General features: G+C 27.8%; 2 protein-coding genes across 2 annotated transcripts; one reads left to right on the top strand and one right to left on the bottom strand.

Moving 5' to 3' along the window:
• Nucleotides 1-254: 254 nt before the first annotated feature.
• On the bottom strand, nt 255-21489 carry LOC107170607 (cilia- and flagella-associated protein 61-like). Its single transcript, XM_089224834.1, has 23 exons — nt 21448-21489; nt 21265-21377; nt 21070-21204; nt 20819-20979; nt 20591-20723; nt 19765-19897; nt 19345-19562; nt 18847-19052; nt 18515-18689; nt 18325-18445; nt 18174-18247; nt 17896-18075; nt 17301-17517; nt 17021-17244; nt 11014-11208; nt 10602-10727; nt 10429-10535; nt 7919-8055; nt 7635-7839; nt 937-1358; nt 639-830; nt 518-583; nt 255-425 (listed from the first exon to the last, which is right to left on the bottom strand). Exons 1-23 carry the CDS (start codon nt 21487-21489, stop codon nt 255-257), a joined length of 3753 nt encoding a protein of 1250 aa, XP_089080960.1.
• On the top strand, nt 8717-9750 carry LOC149059544 (uncharacterized). Its single transcript, XM_089218111.1, has 2 exons — nt 8717-9039; nt 9491-9750. The coding sequence occupies exons 1-2, from the start codon at nt 8934-8936 to the stop codon at nt 9748-9750; spliced, it is 366 nt and encodes a 121-aa protein (XP_089074237.1). The 5' UTR covers nt 8717-8933.
• Nucleotides 21490-22207: the final 718 nt, after the last annotated feature.

Raw genomic sequence — 22207 nt, 5'->3', positions numbered from 1 at the left:
ACCACGTGAATTGGTTCAAATATAGATACACAGCATGCTGATTGAACTTGGTCTGGCGCACTGACTTCCGCTATACTGCGCTCAGATAAATATTACTAACACTAGATATTATAACAAATCATAATAATTTTATTCGTTAGAAAAAAAAATAACAAATTTAATCTACATTGATATGTATTATAGTTGATTACAAATTGATACATTTCGTATAAAACTATTAATGTATTAAAATACATTTATCGAGTATTTCGATTTTATACCATGTTATATTCATCCGTCGTATTCCTCCGATGAGTAGTATGAAAAAACATTGGAAAATCATCCACGTTATTGACGACAAAGTTCATCAAAATTGTGTTTAACTTTTTCCCGTATATCTTATCAAAAATACTGTCGTAATAAGGACATCTCGACAACTGTGAAATCTATGTAAAAATCACGTTATACAGATATGATAACATAATATGATAATTATTATTATTAAGTAATGTACAGGTGATATGTATTTAAAATATACCGTTTTGACATTCAGCTTGGTCATCAACTTAGCAATGCCTCCATGGCCTACGAACTCTATGTAACGCTATACAAATTATCAAATTTTACTATCAATATAAATTCATATTATATTTTCGTACCTTATTTTCTCGTTTTAATTTTATTTCGTCTAATAGCTTCCAAAACCTGACCGAGTATAAAATGTATGACCAAGGTTGGTTGAAATAATCAAAAAAACACGGAATGGAATTCGTTTTATAACGGTCCATCATATCATTGAAATTATTCACGTGTTTCCCGCATAGATTCATTAAATTTAAATACTTGAAATTCTACAGAATGGCCAAAATAAATAAATAAATTACATAGTTATTATACAAATGTAAACTTTAACCTACTAGTTCTTAAAGAATGACAAGTATTTTGATATGAGCTTACCTTTTTCGAATAACATGACAATGCCATTATGTCACCATAATTGTTGACAACAATTTCAAAATATCCATCTGTAATATTCCCAGTACTGAGTGATCTGGTATAAGTCTTCAACGATCGCCAAACGGGCACTTCGGTATGCATATAATTGTATTTACCGGGTAATTGACAATAAACAAAAACTGGCTGAACGTAAGGGTCGTTCGATTTGTCATCTTCAATAATTCCTAAGCGTTTCATCAGCACGTTGGCTAATCGAATACCAATCTCTAATCTATTATAATACATATGATTTGATATGATAACAGAATCATTATGCATGAACCTTGCCATAGTTCCTGCAGCATACACGTATTCTATGTTGGTCTCGAATGATGTGTTTACCACTAAATGTCCGTCAAACTTTAACGCGGACTGTAAAATTGCTAAGACATAAATCCAACAAATTGAAATTTTAATTATAAATGTAAATTAAAATAATTGCAATCATATTATCCAATTTAAAATCCTAGTTACAATACTAGTGCTAAGTATTTTTTTTTCGTATGGCGCTATGTCCGGGAGTAGGCACGAAGGCCTAGTTCAGAGGCTTGGACGCCTATTTGGCAGAATTTCTAGTTGGCTGTAGGTTTCTGCCATGCCAGGGAGGGGGGCGGCGGCCTCTCTTTCCAGACAGCGTGAACTGACCGGAAAGCGATGCTGCCCTTGTCCTGGTTCGAATCAGCGACGGTGCGCGTCGCAACCGACGCCTTAATCCGCCCGGCCACTACACCTCACTAAGTATTTAGTATCAATGGTAATTAAAACTTATATAAAGTTACAGACCACAGTACATTATACTACATTACGTACTACGATGTTGTTTCAAACAGAATACCATTAAAACAAAGTCAATTTATGAAGAATAAAATGTATTTTAATTTACGAAAAACATATTTTATCAATTTGCTGTCATCCCTTTGTTAACCCCCTAATATCCAGTTTCACATTATTTTTCAATTCATTTCAATAATACAATATTATATTCATAGAGGGTTATAGGCACATAACAATATATAATAGGTATACAATATATAATTATATATTCAATAAGCTGATTAGATCACCGAATCCCTTGGATATACTGTGAGGATTGCACTCTATAATTTCATACCACGTGTTTATAATCTGGTAAGATGTTTGCAATTGCAACGTCTTATCCTTCTCTTCAAAAACGGAAATACTCTTAAAAGGTAGTATTATAACAGTCATACCTATTATAATTCATTAGAGTAATAACTTCCAAGTGAACAACTTTTTGTTTAAACAACATATTTTTCTGTTGTGGCTAAAGTATTATTTATTTAATTAATAACATTATCTTATGTTATGTCTTATGTGCGTGGTAATAATGTTATACTATCCTCTGGGGCTCTGGATAACAGCTTATCTTTCAATTTTTTGTCCAAACACGTGGTTTTTCCTAGTTGCGGACAAAGTTACAAAAACCACGTGAGTTGCGGACGAAATCTAAAATGGTAGGTAACATATGAATTGCGGACACAAATGTAACATATTAATTGCGGACAAATTCCCAAACGTTGGGAAATTACTATTCAATATGAACAGAAGATAACAGTTATAATCCTATGTACCAATAAATGACGAATGACATTATTGGACTGATTATTTATCAGCATTAAGATTGTGCCGGTGCTTTTGAGACACCTGTTAAAAAATATGTGTAATCAGTTTAAAACCTATAAAACCTACCACATTGAATAAATAATAACAATAATCAATAAATATTTTATAAAAAATGTATTTAACAATTTTTAAAATAACATATAAAATAAACAAATATATTTAACCCAATCTACCAATTTGTTGGTAGCTTTCCTAAGTTCTGAAAAATTGGTAAAGGGAAATATACAGTGTCCGCAACTTTAACTAACGATTTTTATTTAAAAAAAAACTTTGTACGCAACTAGTATTATGATAACGAAACTCGTGTCTGCAATTGTTATGTTACAATATTTACCTAAATAATTTCGACCGCAACAAGTATGTGTCCAAAACACGCACTGTCTTATGAAAAGGAATTTTAGGTACCTATCTACACCACTTCGTATTGTTAGGTTAATTTTTTCAATATTTTTTAATCATAATAAATTTAAATTCATGTTATTTCTCACATTATCCCTTGAGGAAGAAACTAAAACTGATAACTAAATTACAATAACTAACAATTTTAGGTAACCTACCTAACTTTAAAAAACCTAATTTTTGAGAATTAAAAATAAAATAAATTTCATATTTTACAATAACAATAAAAATAATATTTTGTTATACTACTACAATCTATTTCACGAGAGAATAATAGGTTTTTGTGGGTTAAAATATTGAAAGCTATGGTGATGTCAGGCCTTAATTTCCTCTCTGAGCGTTCTAAACAATGAAGCCTCTCTAGTTTGAACATTTTCAACTCGTAAAGAACCAATTCCCTTTCTTTCTATGTTAACATTGGTCTATCATCGGTATACTGTTCGCTCGTAGAATAGACTATAGCTTAACATTTTTACGATTTCCGTGCCACATTTTCACATTTCTAACACCTTAAGTAGGTACCTATTTAGTTATTAGATTGAATTTACATTTATATTTGTAGACCACACATTACATAAATCAATACAAATATTATAAAACTGCTTGGCAAATATTAGTTATTTAGTATTAATAACAAAAATTATTCATAATAATATAAATTATAAAACATATATTTATCAATTATCATCAAAACTAACAATGTCGACAAATTGACCAATTCGGGCCGTTTAAATAATTTTTCCATTTGTAATTAAATCTTTTCAAATCAACACATTTTTATGTACTGAAGTGCTAAGGCTCTTATTCAGGACAGTAATACAAGTTTCCAAAAGCAAATTGGTATTGTCTTTATAAAGTCACTAACAGCCAATAGGTATGTCTAGTTATTAATATAAATAAAATAAATTATTTAAGTATTTAAGTTTTCGTTTTATGATTCAAAATATATGTTTATATGTATTATTAATACCTACTTAAAGACAACTTAGCTTATACAGGTGTTTAGTGACAGACCAATCTTATGATGGTACCTAGGTAATAAATTCAGCATGGAAACTGACCACACACTTTAGATTATGACAAGAGGTGGATTTCAATTTAGTATAAAATTTAAAATATTTAAATATATATTTGTTTATTACAAAATATTTATATATTATATTAAAATAGGTTTTTATATTGAAAATAAGATAGAAATAATAACCAAATGTATTAGGGCTGATTAGTGATTATAGTATAGTAAAGTTATTAAACATATGTTTAGAAAAGTACGTTTAACTCCTTAGAATTTATTACATTACAACAGTGGACCAGGACTTACTGAATTTATACATAAGCATAGCATAATATATACTATATAGTAACAGACCTAATACTGATGAGTGATGAGTTATGAATAAATACTTAAGAATTTCTTCTAACAAATACTAACTCTTGATTACTCACGATAGTAACCAGGTTACATTTGCAGTATTTGCACAAAATTAGTTAAATTATTAATATGAAAATTTCACCTTAATTTATTATTGATTGCTATAACTAAATACTTAATAGTGCTTAGTTGCTCTAAAATTATACGGTTCTTAAAAATACTATTACAATTGAACGAATGAAAACGTTGATTGTGTTGTTACATTAAAACTTGAGTCATTATTAAAATAAATGTATTTTGACTTATTAACGGTACCTAATTAAAATCTATTTAAGAGTGTTATACATAAACAATTGTTTATTAGAATTTATAAACTTTGAATTTCAATCATCAAAATGTATGATATATAATATATATACCCAGGTGTCGAAAATTCTTATAATTAAATGTATATTGTTATAATACTATAATATGACATTATAACATGTCTTGAAATCTACTAACGCTTTACAATAGGTAGAGTAAATTAGTAAATGACAGAATATGTAAGTTATATTAGGTAATAGGTACCTATATACTCTATTAAGAATTATTGTGGTCATCTGTTTGTGGATGAGATTAATCCCACATAGGTCAAATCTAAAGTTTATCGATAGAGAATTGTATGCAGATTCCATTTACATGGTCGGTGTAACGAATCTTTAGATTACTTTTAAAAAGCATATTAAACAAAACCAAAAAATCATACAAATACAAAATTCGCTTAATCAATAATCATAGATTATAAATTATGAAAATTATGATAACGAATTATTATTTAGAATAACCATGATTAAGGTTGTAGATGATTAGCACTAAAGATGTCAGCAAAAAATTGAAATTGAAATTGGAATGGGAATTTTTATATTTCTAAGTTGGTACACCTAAAAAAAATATTAATTTCGGATAAAATATTTTTCGTCAAGAATACGTTTCGGGTAAAATATTTTTCAGAAAAAAAAACGTTTCGGTTGAAATATTTTCGGCTTACTTATTTCCGTGTAATATATTTTCTGATAAAATATTTTTCGTGTATTTTACTTTCGTTTTTAATAATTTTCAGATAAAATATTTTTCGAAAGAAAAACGTTTCGGTTGAAATATTTTCGATTAAAAAATTTTCGTCTTTCTTATTTTCGTGTACAATATTTTCTGGTAAAATATTTTTCGTGTATCTTACTTTCGTATTTAATAATTTTCGGATAAAATACGTTTCTATTAAAATATTTTTCGGATAAAATAATTTTCGTAAATATATTTTCGGATATTATATTTTCGGCTGAAATATTTTCGGCAATAATATAGCCCCTCGATTATAAGTAAAATTATTCACACTGTAGTACAGCAGACGCAGAATAGGCATTTTGTATTACTATCATATTCGTTCTATGTAGTAGCCTGTAGGACAATTATTAGTCGCTGTTTTATATTACGCCTCGGAGCACTATAGTTATTCGTATCAATTATACATATTATTATATTATTACATATATCCGATCTTATTATTATTTACTTTTAGCTTCTGTGTATCTGGTGTACTTCAACACTAAACTATATTCAGTAGTTATCTACTAGTTATCACTAGTATTACTATTAAAAACTTGGCCATGTACCTGCATACCACATTTATATTTGTATATATAAATCTATAATAAGTATTTAATTTTATAGAAGTGTATGGTACACCAATGTAAGCATTCAGTATACTTAATATAGACATATAGTATCATTTAAACATTTTTGTATGTATTTTTATCAATTTAAAAATGTTGAATACTATTTTAAAAGTATAATACCAAAAAAAAACCATCACTAATGGTATCACTAATCGGTAATGGGTAATTAGTGATTGGTTTCAGTAGGTAGTATAAAATTATAAAAGTAAATTATGACAACTACATACATGAAAATAAAACTTATTTAAAAAAAAACGAAATTTATTAAAATACTGAAATATTTCAGACATTTGAAATATTTCATTTTTTTAAATTTCATGAAATTTTCAAACACTACATACAATGTACTTTGTCCAATCTATATTAATTAATATCAATCAATTGCTAAGTTATATTCTAATTAAGTCTCTACTTGAATACCTTTAAGATAATTGAACCAAAACCGGGGTGCACCTAGTTTGCGTAGGTACATTTACTTAAATTACAACTCGTTTGCACACATTTTTACAACTCGTTAACGCATAGAATATTTCTAGTACAACCACTCGTTTTTACTTGGTTGTGTATGAATTTCTTCAATGGCCCTTCTCTTAACAGAACTTCGGATTATATATTTCTGTACTTCGTTCTGAGAATATTCACTGTGGTTATGTTCGTTTTTTATAGTTAATAATAATTGTACACTGAGTATTTAACGTAGCCATCGATTTACATTTTATATTGGTACACCGAAATAAAAAATTATCACATTTTAATTCTCTGAACTTTAAAAATTTTAAATTGTTAATATAAGTATATAGAAACAGACATTTTACCGCAATGCGTATAATACATATTCAATATTTCGTAATACATATTTCTATTTTCGTTACACGAGAGAATTTCTGAAACTAGATTTGAAAAAATACGTTATGATTTCAATACAACAGTACCTTCTAATTAGTTAATGTGAAATAAATATTGATAAAGTTTATCGAAGTAAGGAGCAGTCGAAATCATAGATAAATCCGTCACTATCTACAATATGTTGTGCGCAATCGAGTCGTTCCTTATATAATATGTTGTGCGCAAACGAGTTACAGGTTTTAACTGGCAAATTTCAAATAGTGTGCAAACTTAGTTATAGCTTCAAAACCTAACTACACCGCAAAATTAGTTAACATAAAACTCGTATACAGGCCCGGATTGAGCCGGCGAGCTACCGAGAAAATCTCGATGGGCCGCGTAAAAATTTATATTATCTATATTATCTATCTAATATTTTGCGTTTTTTTTTAATAATATAACTGAAGTATACTCAGTAACTTAATATAATGTACCTATTGAATAGGTGATTTGCAAATGTGCTTTAGAGAAACAATTATTATTTAAAGCACATATACTAAAAGTAAAAAGAGTGATCATAAAAAATGTTTTTCGAATGGGCCGATACTTTGTTGAGGGCCGGTAAAAATTTAAAATCTCGGTGGGCCGAAAAGTCTCTATTCGGCGCTGCTCGTATATATGAATAAAGATAATTAAATACTTACTAAACCAATTCACTTTACTGACAAATTTTTGGTCGAACCAAAACAATGCATCACAATCAATCGTAAGTAGTCCCTTACCAACTGTATTAAATGTCACTTTTTGAATACGGGTTCGATCTCCGTTTAATGTGTGTTTTTCAAATTCGCATTTCTTATACACACGTATGCCTTGTTTGCGCAATTCGTTATAAACAGCATTTAAAATCTAATTATATAGGTAACATAGTACTTTTCAACCTACTTTATATACAATAAATCAGACATTTCAGATAAGTTATACTTACGAATTTATTAGTAATAAATGGGATGTTTTCTTTGGCTCGAGTCTCCACATAAACTATTCGAGATCTATTTATATTGGTCTCAAGAAGAACATTAATCACCGATAGCGATCCCAGGTATTTTCCATAAACGATAATGTCTATTAGTTGACAAAAATGTATTTATAAAGTCCAAGAAAGATCACTTAATCAATACTACAATACCAATTTAATAATATTAAAGTCATTTGACTTCAATTATGTGTCAACATAATAATTATTGCTTGCAAGATAAACTTTAATTGTATATAGATTTGTATAAATAATAATTGTAAATTCACTATTCAAATTGTTTTAATTCTAAGAAAGGTAAGAACTTTTTTTATTTATCTGATAGATAGCAAGGAGAAGAAAGCTAAATAGCAATATCTACATTTTCTTATATAGCTTTGACAGTTATAATGACGGAAATGTATTGCATCAAATTTATGGATTTTAAAAAGATTATTTTGGGCATGGACCAGTTGCGCTTAAAACAATATTTATATTTTAGGTCAGTATACCAATTGCGCCGCTTAAATTTTAGGTCAGTACACCAATTGCGCTACTTATATTTTAGGTTCGTTATTTTTACATGGACATATGAGTGGGTTAAAGCCATAGTGGAGTAAGTCACATTTTCGTAAAAATTGAGTTATGTATTGTAGGCATATTTTCAAATATCGATTTATTGAATGGCAAAGTGAAGTAAGTCGTAGCTCATAATCTCTACCACTAGATGGCACTACAATTTGAACCAGAAATATATCAACGGTTTCATTAACAGTTAAAGTGGTGTAAGTACTGTAAGTTGACTTACACCACTATGACAGTAAATGTTTCCTTATCATTGTTTTATATAGATTAATATAATCAATTAAATTATTTATACGTAGTTATGATTAGATACTGTCTTTTTCCGCTTGTTAGTGTCATTAAATGTAAAGTTTAAAAATTTAAGTTTCACGGTTTTGTATAATATTGTGATATAATTATTGTGATGGCAAATTCTGACAATTCTGAACTTAGTGATTCAGTAGATTTTGATGGTGATAGTAGTGACGATTATGTTCATGACAATGACGAGCTGTTTTCAGAAAATTCAGGTAAGTCACCTAAATATTTTTAATTCATAATTCATTATGTACAGTATAGTTTTTTAATAGTTTTAATAAATAAAGAGAATAGATGTTGCCTATATTAAAATTAATAATATAATTTCGGCTTTATTATATTTAGTCATTAATTTGTCTATACAAGTATTGAAGTATACCTGATTTATTATAATATATTTCTATAAAAATTTAAAATGATTGCATTGCAGTTTATTATAGTACCTATTAGTTTATTTTAAATAACGTTATTTGCAACTTTTTTCTTTTACATTACGTATACGACATACGTTTATTGATAATATTTTCAATCATTAATTATTATAATTATTTTTTGATTTGGTTCGCTTATTTTTTTTTTCCGTTATAACTTTAAATATAACATTAAGTAGCTCTGTACAAAATTATTAAGTAGTAAAAATGTAGAAAAACGACATTTTTGCAGATAGCCACGATGGACCTGAAACTGATGTTGGACGTCGTTGGAGAAAACGTCAGAAGTATGGCAGTAAAGTGGAAAATCGTAAAAGGTGCCGTAATGCAGGTAAATCATATACGACATCCAAAAATAAAAAAGTAGATGGAAAGAAGTTTGAGAATATTGACTGTAAATGTAATAAAAAATGCTTTGGAAAAATACTCGAGGCATCAAAGCATTATAATTATATTTTTATATTTTTATGTATATTAATTATTTTTTATTGACGAGTATCTATGTGTATGATTTGGTATAGATTTATATTGTACAAATATTATTAATATTGACGTTCATTGTATAATTTTTTTTGTATTGACTGAAAGAATCTATTTATAATACAAATTTTTATATACTAGGTGTAATGTAAAATAATATTATAATTTATAAACCCTGAAAACAACTGAGTGCAATAAATTGGTCTATCGACCCAAAAAAGACAGAGCGCAATTGGTATATCCAGTGGCGTGCGCAGGGGGGGGATGATGGGGGATATATCCCCCCCCATGGGCTTTTTTTTAGTCTTCTAACGAGTGGATTTTGGATCTCTAGTTCATCAACATAAACATAATACATTATGACATCCCCCCCCCCCCCATACCAAATTCCTGCGCACGCCACTGGGTATATCGAACCAAAAAAGATAGAGCGCAATTGGTAAACTCCCATTATCTTCACCTTTTTAAATACCTGGATAGTGGGCATACCTAATTCTACTGAAAAAATTTATTTATTTTTTTGAAACCTAATACAATACTATTAATATCTATTTATTTAGTATTGTTTTTAAATTTAAAATACTACAGAACTTTTTTTTGATGAAATAAGCAATACAATTTTATTTATTGCTCTATTATAGGCAATATTATGCACCTATTTAACTTGCATTCTTGTAATTAAAAAATTACCTTTATCATTATTTTTTATTAACTTGATATATTTATAAGCAAGGGTGACATCATGTTCAGAGTTTAATAAAAATAAATTTTCCAGTATGTTATTTTCATCGCTTGATCTGTAATAGGAATGTAACATCCAATAAAATACTATATACATGAATCAAATATTTTATACCATTTACTTGATGGAAGTATCAGATTTGGTTTCACTTTCCTTAGCACTGTACCCAAATTGTTCACCATATAATAAAAATAAATAATCATAATATACTTGTTCTTCCTCATTAACGGTTACGCATTTATCAGCTCTAAACAAAACAAGTTTTATATGTGTATTATTATTTATTGCTATGACTATAAATTATACGCTGGTAGGTGATATAAATAATAACCTAATAAATCGAAATTAACTCATCGTTTTTGCATCTGATTGTAGCACAATAACTATTTATTGATATTTAACTAATACTAACTAGGTACCTACAATAGCACACGAGTACATAATCCACTATAACTCATAGTTATATAATTTGTTTAGTGCTTGAATTTTTTTAATTTTTTGTTCTTAATATAAATTATGTAAATTATACAGACCTGTTAATTGTTGTTACTGTACCAGTGATAACATCCACAAATGATTTAAAGCCTATAGAAATCATGTATTCGTAATCATAGTGTGCTATTTTTGGAATCATTCGATTTTCCAAGTCAGTTAAGCTAAGTTGATATGGAGTACCACAGTCAGATATGAGTACTATGTTGTCAAATCTAATATAATAGCCAAGTGGGCTAAAAAAAATAAGTTAAATACAATTAATAAAAAGTAATCTAAAAACTGAGTTCATGAATAATGAACAATATTCCTAGATTTTCACAATTTATAATTCTATCGTTCATTCAGATTTCATGTGACCCACGAATAAAATTTATAATTTTTATAAGAAACAAACACTAAAATATTAAGGACTAGAAGCTTTGGATTAAAATGTTATTTGTTTGTAGTCATTTAAGATGTCTAATTAAATTTGTTGATATAACTAATAACTGTACACTTTTGTTTAAAATTAAATAAGATATATTAAAATAATTGTGGCCTGTGAAAAATTTTGTATTTATTTTTTAGCCCTCGAAATCAAAAGGGTTACCGATTCCTGGTATAGAAGAATACATTTAGAATAATTTCTAAACAGTTATCTAAAATCAATGCAGAAATTAAAACTGTTGGTGTATCTTCATTTAACGCCTACCTTATAGGATATTGGAACATATGATGGTTTAAGAGGATGTCAGCGCACCATTTGTTTTCTTTTTCTGGCTCACGCTCAACATAAACAAAACGCATTTACGCAGAATCATTATTTAAACGTTTTTAGGAAATATGAGAGTAAAATCACCCATTACAAAAAAATTTTAAAAAATAGGTAATAATATTTTTGAGCGAATAACATATAGAATAAGGAATATAGAAAAAGAGATAAAGGATAATATTTTTGAGGGAATGACATATCGATGTGTCTAAATATTGTCTCAAAACAATTTAAACATCATTTAAATTTATAATATTTTATTGTTATTTTATTTTGTATTTGACTATAAAAATAAACAAAAAATATTATAAATTGAAACGATGTTTAAATTGTTTTGAGACAATATTTAGACACATCGATATGTCATTCAAAATATTATCCATTATCTCTTTTGTAGTTGGTGATTACTTGAAAACATAGAAAAAATAAAAATGACTGTGTAAATGTGTTTTGTCTATTTTGAGCGTTGGACAGAGAGAGAAAATAGATAGTGCGCTTACATCCTTAAGGAGTAATATTTAGGCAATTAATATAGCTTGTAAATTTTTTGTGTTTTGCCAATATATTATGAGTATGGACACTAGAGTGTGTATAATCCGTTATCGCTTCTTAGTCTCTTAAGCGCACGAATACGTCAATACACCATGAACCATTTTATATATTTTTGTTTCCATAACTAAAGGGTGTCTCAAAAAGAACGCCGGATTTGAAAAGGCCGCCATTTTTGTTTTTTTTGTTGGCTGCGCTGGTTTTGATAGTTTTGTTATCTGTTATCATTGAGGTTTTGTGTTGAAAAGAGGTTTTGTGGTTCTTAGACTCTTAGTCATTGTTTATGTTGTATCGCAATGGAAAGGTACAGTAAAGAACAGCGTATTTTAATAGTGAAAACTCACTACCAGACCAAAGCTACCCACCTCGATCTTGCGACTTGACGCCGTGTGATTTTTTCTTATGGGGATACACTAAGTCACGAGTTTACCAGAACAAAGTCCGAAACGTCTTGGAACTTAAGCAAGAAATTAGTCGTGTCCTCAATGAACTTGATGGGGCAATGTGTGATCGAGTGATGGTAAATTTTATGGAAAGAATAATCGCCTGTAGGGCTAGTAGGGGGGGTTATATGCCCTATGTTGTTTTTCACTGTTAAACCTCAATTTATTCTGAAGAGAATGATATATTTGTAATGTTTTTTTGAGAAAAATAAATTTAATGTATAGCAGATTTAAATCCGGCGTTCTTTTTGAGACACCCTATATAAAAACAACTAAAACGGTAGTAAAAAAACACAGTTTCTAAACTTCAATTATAATTTAAAAAAAATTGTTGAATTCATCATTTTCTAGACAATTTTATGAAAATATAAGAATTTGTTTTTAGATTCTGATGTGACCAAAATACAAACAAAGATAATGCAATAACTAATAAGGTTTTTTAAATTTTAAATTTTAAATCTTCTTCCTAAACAGCCTAGATCAGCGGTTCCAACCTGTGCACCACGGTGCCCCAAGGGCACCACGAGCTCATTTAAGGGGCGCCACGGCTAATCCGAGAATGAAAAAAATTATTAAATTATATATTAAAAATGTATTGTAGTTGAAAAGACAAACTATTATTTTACGTACAAAATTACTTAGAATACTATCTGTATATCTAATATTAAATATAGTGTTTCTAATATGTATTGAATAATTCAATAATAGATAAAAACTGATAAAAATATTGCCAAACTTTCCAAAAATAAGCAGCCTCAAATATCTCATTAATTATTAGTTTTTTACTATTAAAACAGATTTTTTTTTTTTTAATTCCAACAATAAAATAATCATTTATTAATAATATGTTCAATAAAATTATTTAAATCAGTTATAAATGAAAACTATTGTTTATTCTCACGTTTCTCGTGATATTCACAGAAGGGCACCTAACAAAATTTGTACAAACAATCAGTGGCAGCTCGTGAACCGTATGAACACACCATAGGGCAATGGGAAATAATTTCCCACCAAAAAAATTAAGATCTTGAAGGTTCTGTTATGATAATTCATCGGTAGAGTGCCTCAAAACAAATGTCAGTATATCACTAAACACAAATAATTGTATATTATATTTAAATATATATTTTTATTATTATTAAATCTCTAGCTATTTACTACACAAATTTAAATATTATTATTATTTTTATTTTTTATTTTATTCATTTATTTATTTATTTATTTATTTATTTTTTTTTTTTTTTTTGGGGGGGGGGTTTATATAAAAATGAGTTTTAAGTTAACTTTTAAAATAATTCAATTTAATATTTAATATTAACCTTTAAAAATATATATGTTAGCGGCAATGTGTATAATATTGGTATTTTATAAAATGTCTAGGAATTATATATAACACCAACTACAGCTGGCAATTTATAAAATTTTTTAAATTACCTAAGCATTATATGAAATGCTAAACTATGTATGGGTAATATATTAAATCCATATTATCAGTACCTATTGATATTTGACAATGTAACTTCACCTAAAATAAATCCATTAGTAATCTGTAATATCAATAAATTTAATGAAGTAGAATTCCTGGACAAGGCTTTATTAAATGTTCATGTTCAACAAGATGTCAAAATAACAGATGTATAAGCGTTTAAAAAATAAAATTCATTGTAATTCAAAATGTCATCCTAATTTACAGTGTTGCAATAAATAAATTTAACCAATTTTTATTAACTTAAACATATGAAATTATTAATATATATTTTTTTTTTTTGTAATAATAGAATACTATTATTAACATTTATTTTGTTTTTTGTCTTAACAAAGTTTAAAATAAATTTAAAAAAGTATATTCTATTTATTCTTAATTACGTTCTACATAGATTTTTGTATTTTATAGAATAATATGATAGTAATAATTAATAACTGCATGTTAGTACACTACCCATACAATTTACAAATTATTATTTTTTTTCATTTTTATGCATTATATTCTGTAATATTAAATTCATACCTACTTTGTAATAAATATTTTTTTGTGAGCTAATAAAATTAATAATTGTCTTAATTATTATAGAAGGAAATTTATTTTTTTGGATTATTTCACTATTCTACAGATTACCAATTTGTGTTTGTCATTTTATGAAATGCCTAGTTATTATACAGAATATTTAGGAAATGTGTATAAAAAAAAAAATTATTATACACTTTTTTAAAAACCACCAGGTATTATATAGAATTCCTAGGCATTTTATATATTAAATATATTATACACATTGCCGCTAACATATAAATAATAAACCATACTTAATATTATCTGAAATATCAGAATAAAGTACTTTAAAAAAAAAATAATACTTATTATAGTAAATACATAAATCTTATTACATAAATCTCATTTACTAAAACAATAACAAAATTCATTTTATATTATGTTTTATAAATTAAATCTATTCTTCTGTCTTTGAGTAATGCAAATTTGTCAATTGTTGTTTTATTTATTACTCTCAGAGATCTATTAAACTGTAGTACAAATTACAAGACACTAGATACTAGACAGATAAGAACCGATATCTATAGTTTGTGCTTTTAGAGTTGAGATGTTTTAAACATTTTGTTTTAAACACTTGTTTAAAACATGTTTAAAATATCTAAATTAATCAAACATGGTTTTAGTTAAAACGTTTAAAACAAATGATTTAAACATCATAAAAAAAAACAATTGTTTAAAACAGAAAACTATAATTGATAATTCATGATAATTTATATAATTTAAATTGGAAATAAATAAACAATTTAAACAAAATAAAGATGAATAAAATTGACAATTATGTCCGAGATTATGTCTTATATATTGTATTATTATTTATTAATATAACTTGAAATAACATTTCATAACAAATCTTCTAATTAATATAAAATGACATAGGTAAGAATAAATAACATAATAATCAATAATTAGTTGTCCTCCAACAAAAATAAAAATAAAAATTATGGCTGTACTAATTCTAATGGTATCCAATGTAAGTAGACATCAGAATCTCGCATTGTGTTATATTATTGCCTATTGGTAACTGACATATTTTAAGTGGACAAATACCAATAAATGAATAAAGTATACAATTTTCTAATTGTTACTTATACAGGGTGTTTCATGATGAACTGACAATTGCAATAACATTTGATCTATTTAACATTTTTTACTTTTTTTTTAAATATAATTGTCGTCTGCGCTACATTTAAAATATTTTTCGATTTTTTTTAAACATTTTGTATGTAAAATTAAAAATTAAAAAATTTGCTATTTGATAGTTAAAAAAATCAAGATAGCTATTTTGTAAATCCGATTTTTAGAAAAAATATGGTGTTCAAAAATTTTACTAAGGTTGAATCAATAATTTTTAAACAATTTTTAAAGTTTGTTTAAATTCAAATTTATTTCTTATATATCAGTATTACAACGATTATCGATTTTGAATTTTTTTTTCCGAGAAATTTGGTATCATGAATAATAAAAAAATATGATACTAAACAGTAGTACAATATTAGGTACAATTGGTACAATGTACAATCAACACGTACGTATGCGAACACGTGATTCATATTCATATTTCGATGCTTGTCAAGAAAATATTATTTGGTGTTAACACGTTAAGTGCTTATAAAATAGTAATTTATGCGTAATATGATAATATCAATATTAATTATAAGTATACAACAATAATATGATCATTGAATATTATTCAAAAATGACTGACCAGTTACTACCTCCATATGCGCTGGACTTCAATATTACTGTAATAATTTTGACAGTTATTCATCCAGCAAATAAATGCAAATTTCATTAGCAAAATTCATGTTTTGTTTTAAACTCAATGAAATCATGTTTAAAACAGTTTAAAAAAATCATTTAAGTCCCTCATTTTTCTTTACAATACTTAGGTGAGGCTGAGCCTCACTTGCCTCCCTTGACAAGCCGCCACTGCAAACAATAGGGCACCGCCTGCTAAAAAGGTTGGGAACCGCTGGCCTAGATAATTTCTCAAATAATTCATATTTATTAATATCGGACCTAATACGTACGAAAAATACGTGTGCTGTGATCCCATTAAGTACTTATTTCAAAAATTATTACAGTAGCACAACGCACTTTGATAATCTCAATCCATAATATAAAATATTTTTTAAACCTAAGAAACAAAAGTTTTGAAATCTAATGAATTTTTCTAGTGAAAACTCAACATCGTTTATGAGTGATTTATTCTAAAAGATAACATATAAATAAGTGAAAATTCAATTATTATTTACTTGAACAAGAGACTCTCTAAAAAAGATAAAGCTACAACAGACGCTCCAACCACGACAATCTTGGCGTCTATTGACAACGGTTGAATACTGCACAATCGTGAATTTATGTGGAATAGTGCAAACTTTTCATGATTATAAGACGCGTTTTCACCATCGTATTGTATGGGAATCCGAGGTTTAACAGGTATTAATTCTTTTAATTCAGTAATGTAAGAAAATTCGCTCTAAAATAACATTTGATGTTACTTATAAAGCGTGTAACATTATTTTACTTACATACTTCTATCATTATAATCGGGTCCGCATAAAGCTTATAAAACAAACAATTAACATCGCTGTGTTCCATTACAAATTTAAGCAAATCACGGGATTTCTTAATGAACGTCCGTTGCAAATCCATATTCAGCAGAATCGCCATATGATTACGAGCCAGTTTGGGATATGCGTAAAGAGCCACGTCAAAATGTTTACTCAAAACTTTGATCTCATCGTTTAATCTAAAAGCGAAAAAGATCATTAATATTTCAATAAATATTCCTAGGCTTCTAGTGTTTTTCTATTGATTTGTATTAATTTTTTAACGTTCCAACTAAACATAATGAAAAAAAATAAAAAACATAATAAACATAAACATGACTAAACATAATGGGTATTTCAATATAGAAACGTCTTAAAAAGTGTGTAAATATACTTTTTCTGGCTCTTAGAAAAAATCCCGCTCATCTTAAATCTTTTTCGTATGAATCTTTTTACTTTATCTATGTGAGTACGTAGTTTTAATGAAATTCAATAAGTTTTTCAAATCAAAATAATATATAAAATACTATACTTTTATAGTTTCTAATCATACTGAAATAAAATAAATACACAATCACCGAATTACACAATATCCAATGGGTTGGTTGTTACATAAAAAAATGTAAGTTCTATATCTCGTATCTTCAAAAACCGATTTGGATATATTATTTGAAATTCCACGTTTGAAAGGGTGATTTTCAATCATAAGTTCCATGAGTTCCAAATGCTCTTTTGTAACCATTACACACGAGAAGGTTCTAAAATAATAAAGTGAATTACTAAATTAGAGATCTAACTGAAAAATACATTTAGCAACCAAGAGTTATTATGTGAAATGTAATTATATTATGCTTACCCGGTTAGAAATGATCGATGTAGTATGTAAAGTAATCCCATGGGATAAGATTTGTTGGGTTTCAAAGTGGTTTTCTGAAATGTATGAATTTTATTAGTAAAACTATAGCACAAAAATTATACAGTGTTGACTGCATATACTTAGTACTTACACAAAAAAACTTTTTAAGTTCGGGCGGAGTTGAAATTGTGTGTAAACTCATTAAACAGTATTCATACTGGGGAAACTTAGTGAAATGTCTAAAAATTGATATCAAATAGTCCCATGTGGCTCTGAAAATATTGCATTAGGAATACATACTACGTAAAAAAAATGATTTTAAGAAGTCCGTGTATAGTAACTTATTTTCTTCATCGATATCGATCAACATTATTTCGATCATAAAAGCATTTTTCTTATAGTCTGTTTTTGTATAGGTTGTTATCTCTGATGAATCGTATGAACTGCTGATATAATAGGAATCAATTGTTTTTTTAGACTCTTTATCTTGAAACTTTAGGAAATCCTTAATTATATCTGTAAATTAAAACGAATCCATGGGTATTAAATAGATAATAATAAATAGTTCTTTATTATTTATCATCGCTCAATATAAAATTATATTTAAATATTCGTTTAATTTACCTACCTAATCAAATTTTATTTTATTTTTGAAAAAAATTGAAATACCAACTTTTGTTTTCTCTAATGCGTCCTTCTCCGAAGTGCACGATTCTATTTTTGTCCTCGGAAAGACTAGTGACGGAGAGTTTGTGAGATGATTGTAGATCGACTGAATATATCTCACTTTCTTTCTGAAGAAGGTTACTTTGAAAAAACTGTTTTAACGGTTTTATTGATTTGTCAGTAAGTTGTTTGAACTGATTTGATATAAATTCACTACAAAAGCACACGGTTATCGATATTAAGATTTAATAAAAAAATGTGTAAATCACGGAAACAGTGCCACAACTTTCTCATACAATTCATTAAACGATTATTAAAATATTAATATGAATCAAAAATAGAAAAAAATTTAATTTTTTAGAAATCTTGTTGTATGATTCTGTAATTATTTCATTATTGAATTGCATTCATCGTCAAATTTAGGTAATACAACTGTTTATTTCCGTTTTTAACTCTGCACGAAATCGTGCAGAATTCACTTAGAATATGTAATATTATAGTTTACTATTGAACGTTTATTTCGGATGGAATATTTGAAATATTCGACTTTTCCGTCATTTTGTAAAGGTCTGTAGCTAATCGTAATATATTCTTGGGTTCGATTGATTTATTTTTTTCGTCTTTCAACTCGACCAACCCTGCGTATTGATACAAATCAAATATACTGTCCAACATAGGATAATCCAAATTCGTGTAGACAGTGATCAACCCATTCGTTTTGACCTAATCAATGAGTAGAACATAATATGTGTCCATTTATGTATTTATTGTTATATATAAGGAGGCACTATTATTTTCGTACCAATAACTCTGTAGATATCGGTACATAGTATAGAAATAATATTTATATCGTTAGGAAGTAATTGTAGAGAAGAATAGTCGTATTGTAAGTATTGTTCTTACCTATTAAATGTTATTCACTTACATTAGGCACTAAATGAATACGACCTTCACCGGGGAACTCGAGTATTTTTGCCAGACTATATTCACCGTAGAAATCATCTAAAAAGTTTAATCGGTGTCCCAAGTAGGCCCTCAAGTCAATAAAATCGTCTACCCTGTGAGATAATATAACAAACACAATTATCTGTTATTATGTTGGTTCATATTGTTAAACACGCTTGAATAACATATATATTTTTTTATTATTTAGGTAGGTAGGTTAAGTGTAATCCGTTATGTTTTTTTGTCAAGTATGCATGCCACTTAAAATTTTATTTTTAACCTACTTAGGTGATTTACAAGCATATTTAATATTGATAAAATTTAAAACTAAGAATGACTTGCTACACAATTTTGATAATTACTACTTACCTATCTACTAGCGATATGTTTTGAGGTTTAGAACAATTGATAATAAATAAATAAATAGGAATAATGTCGTCATTTTTGACAATTAAGTATATAAATTAGGTACAATCAAATGATAGAACTTTAATAAAAACTCTAATTTACATTTAAATTCAGTATGTGTTGAGCTATGTGTATGAATTTTTTTAATAGGTACTAATTTAAACTAGGTACTTAAACTTTATTAAACATATTTTAAATATTTTTTGTTTTTAAAAACCGTAACAACAACGTACGTAATTTATAGGTAATTGAATAACTTGATTGTGTGATTTAAATGAAAAAGAAGCAAAATTAATGGAATTCATTTACGATATAGGTAATAGCAAAGTGCCATACTGCCTTCCTAATAAATTGGTAGGTATTATTATTTTTACTGTTATTATTTATATAATATATACTCGGCAGTCCGTAAATTAATTTTGTTAATGCTGAACGCTCTGGTGTGATACAGAATTTCGGGACATCCGAATTTTGGATCGACGAAGATGTTTTTAGCAGACAAAGTGGAAAACGGCAAACATATTCCTGCACCTATATATTGTTAAAAAAAAAATGCCATGTTATACAATTGCCAATATATATATAACACGTTCACTGTACAACCAAGTGTACACACGCATGCTAACAGATTTTTGTTCCAGGTAGTTTGACGAGTAAGATATTCTTAGTATTTGGAATCTGGACGTAAATCGTTTCAAGCAGAACTGGTAAGTAAATTAAACTCTCCTCGCACCGGAACAGGAGTGCGTCAACGAATAGTGTATTGTTTAGCCTGACGTTTTTTAATCTAAAAAATCGACGTTTTTATAATATGGTCAATATGATAAAATTATAAATAAAAAATTATAATATTGTTCAAAATTTAAGCAGTCCGTACTCGTAAAAATAACTAAACCACTCTGTCCAGTCATCGGACGCTATACAATCGACGTTTGGGCGATCGGAAACTGACATAAAAATAGTAATTTTTCCATTGGGATTGACCTGACACAAAGCCAACGGGTTATTGGTGCTAGAATATCATTAAACTATTAACCACAAATTAACACATAATATAATGTATGATACGTACATTATCCGTGCTATGTCTAACGCGCCAAACAATTTACTCGACTCTTTGTTTATCATTTTTTTTAATTTTGGTAAATCCGTCAATTCCACTCTTCTCCAATAAATCCCATTAGTCTGATAATTACAAATTATGATTATACAATAGTTTTAATATATTTAATATGTTTTACATTGTTGATACTACCTCGGATGACGTTACTTTAAAATGTTTACGTGTCTTGTACATTTTAAAAACAAAATAAAAGAACACAAACTCTCAAACAGCCAATTATAGTTTTTAAATATACTCCTTAAAAAGATTTTTTTTCTTCAAGAACTAGACATTGAGTATTTATTATTTTGTAATATCTCCAGGGAAACCAGATTATATTCGTAGAGAACCTAGATCTTACGAGTAGGTACACATTAAACAAATTATTTTGCAAAATGTAACTAATTTTTGGCCATTATTATGAGTAGGTACCATGTTTGTGTTTATAGTTATAATAATAAAATCTAACTAAAAGTAACCTAACTATTTTGATTCCTTTTTGGAAACTATATAAACAAATTGTTATTGGTTTTATTCGAACGTGGAACGATTCTGTCATGTATAAATAAATATATTACAGTTGTTTCGGACACCACGGTGGCGCGGAAATAAAAACGCCCAGAAAGTCCCCCCCCCCCCCCCCCCCGTGTCCAACGATAGTTCGTCTGGTGATAGCTATGCTGTCAACGGTCTGCCAACCGACAAGTGATAACCTTTTTTTTTTTGTCTTTTACCAACTGTTGGGCCCGACACACGTCTCTGTCCACCCACCGTAATTGCGGTGCTACGTGTAGCAATGCTTCATTAATGCTTAAGATGTTGACTGCCATGAGGGTCATTTTTGCCACTCAGTAGAATTTTTAAGTGGGCCGCGAGGGGTCAATTTGTCCTCAAGGCTATGTTGGGATCAAAT

Source organism: Diuraphis noxia, unplaced genomic scaffold (genome assembly GCF_037042655.1).
Source record: "Diuraphis noxia isolate RWA-SAM2 unplaced genomic scaffold, SU_Dnox_SAM2 contig0001, whole genome shotgun sequence".
In the NCBI taxonomy this organism is placed as follows: domain Eukaryota; kingdom Metazoa; phylum Arthropoda; class Insecta; order Hemiptera; family Aphididae; genus Diuraphis; species Diuraphis noxia.
Note: the sequence above shows the minus strand (reverse complement) of the source record. Positions and strands in the feature narration are given on the sequence as shown.

What these genes read in the sequence shown, in the direction of transcription:
- LOC149059544 (XM_089218111.1), top strand. Translation starts at nt 8,934, where the DNA reads ATGGCAAATTCTGACAATTCTGAACTTAGTGATTCAGTAGATTTTGAT. An exon ending in GCTGTTTTCAGAAAATTCAG is followed by an intron (nt 9,040 to 9,490) that starts GTAAGTCACCTA and finishes ACATTTTTGCAG; the next exon opens with ATAGCCACGATGGACCTGAA.
- LOC107170607 (XM_089224834.1), bottom strand. Translation starts at nt 21,489, where the DNA reads ATGTACAAGACACGTAAACATTTTAAAGTAACGTCATCCGAG. An exon ending in TCCGAAATAAACGTTCAATA is followed by an intron (nt 19,053 to 19,344) that starts GTAAACTATAAT and finishes GTGCTTTTGTAG; the next exon opens with TGAATTTATATCAAATCAGT. An exon ending in TGTCATGTTATTCGAAAAAG is followed by an intron (nt 831 to 936) that starts GTAAGCTCATAT and finishes GCCATTCTGTAG; the next exon opens with AATTTCAAGTATTTAAATTT.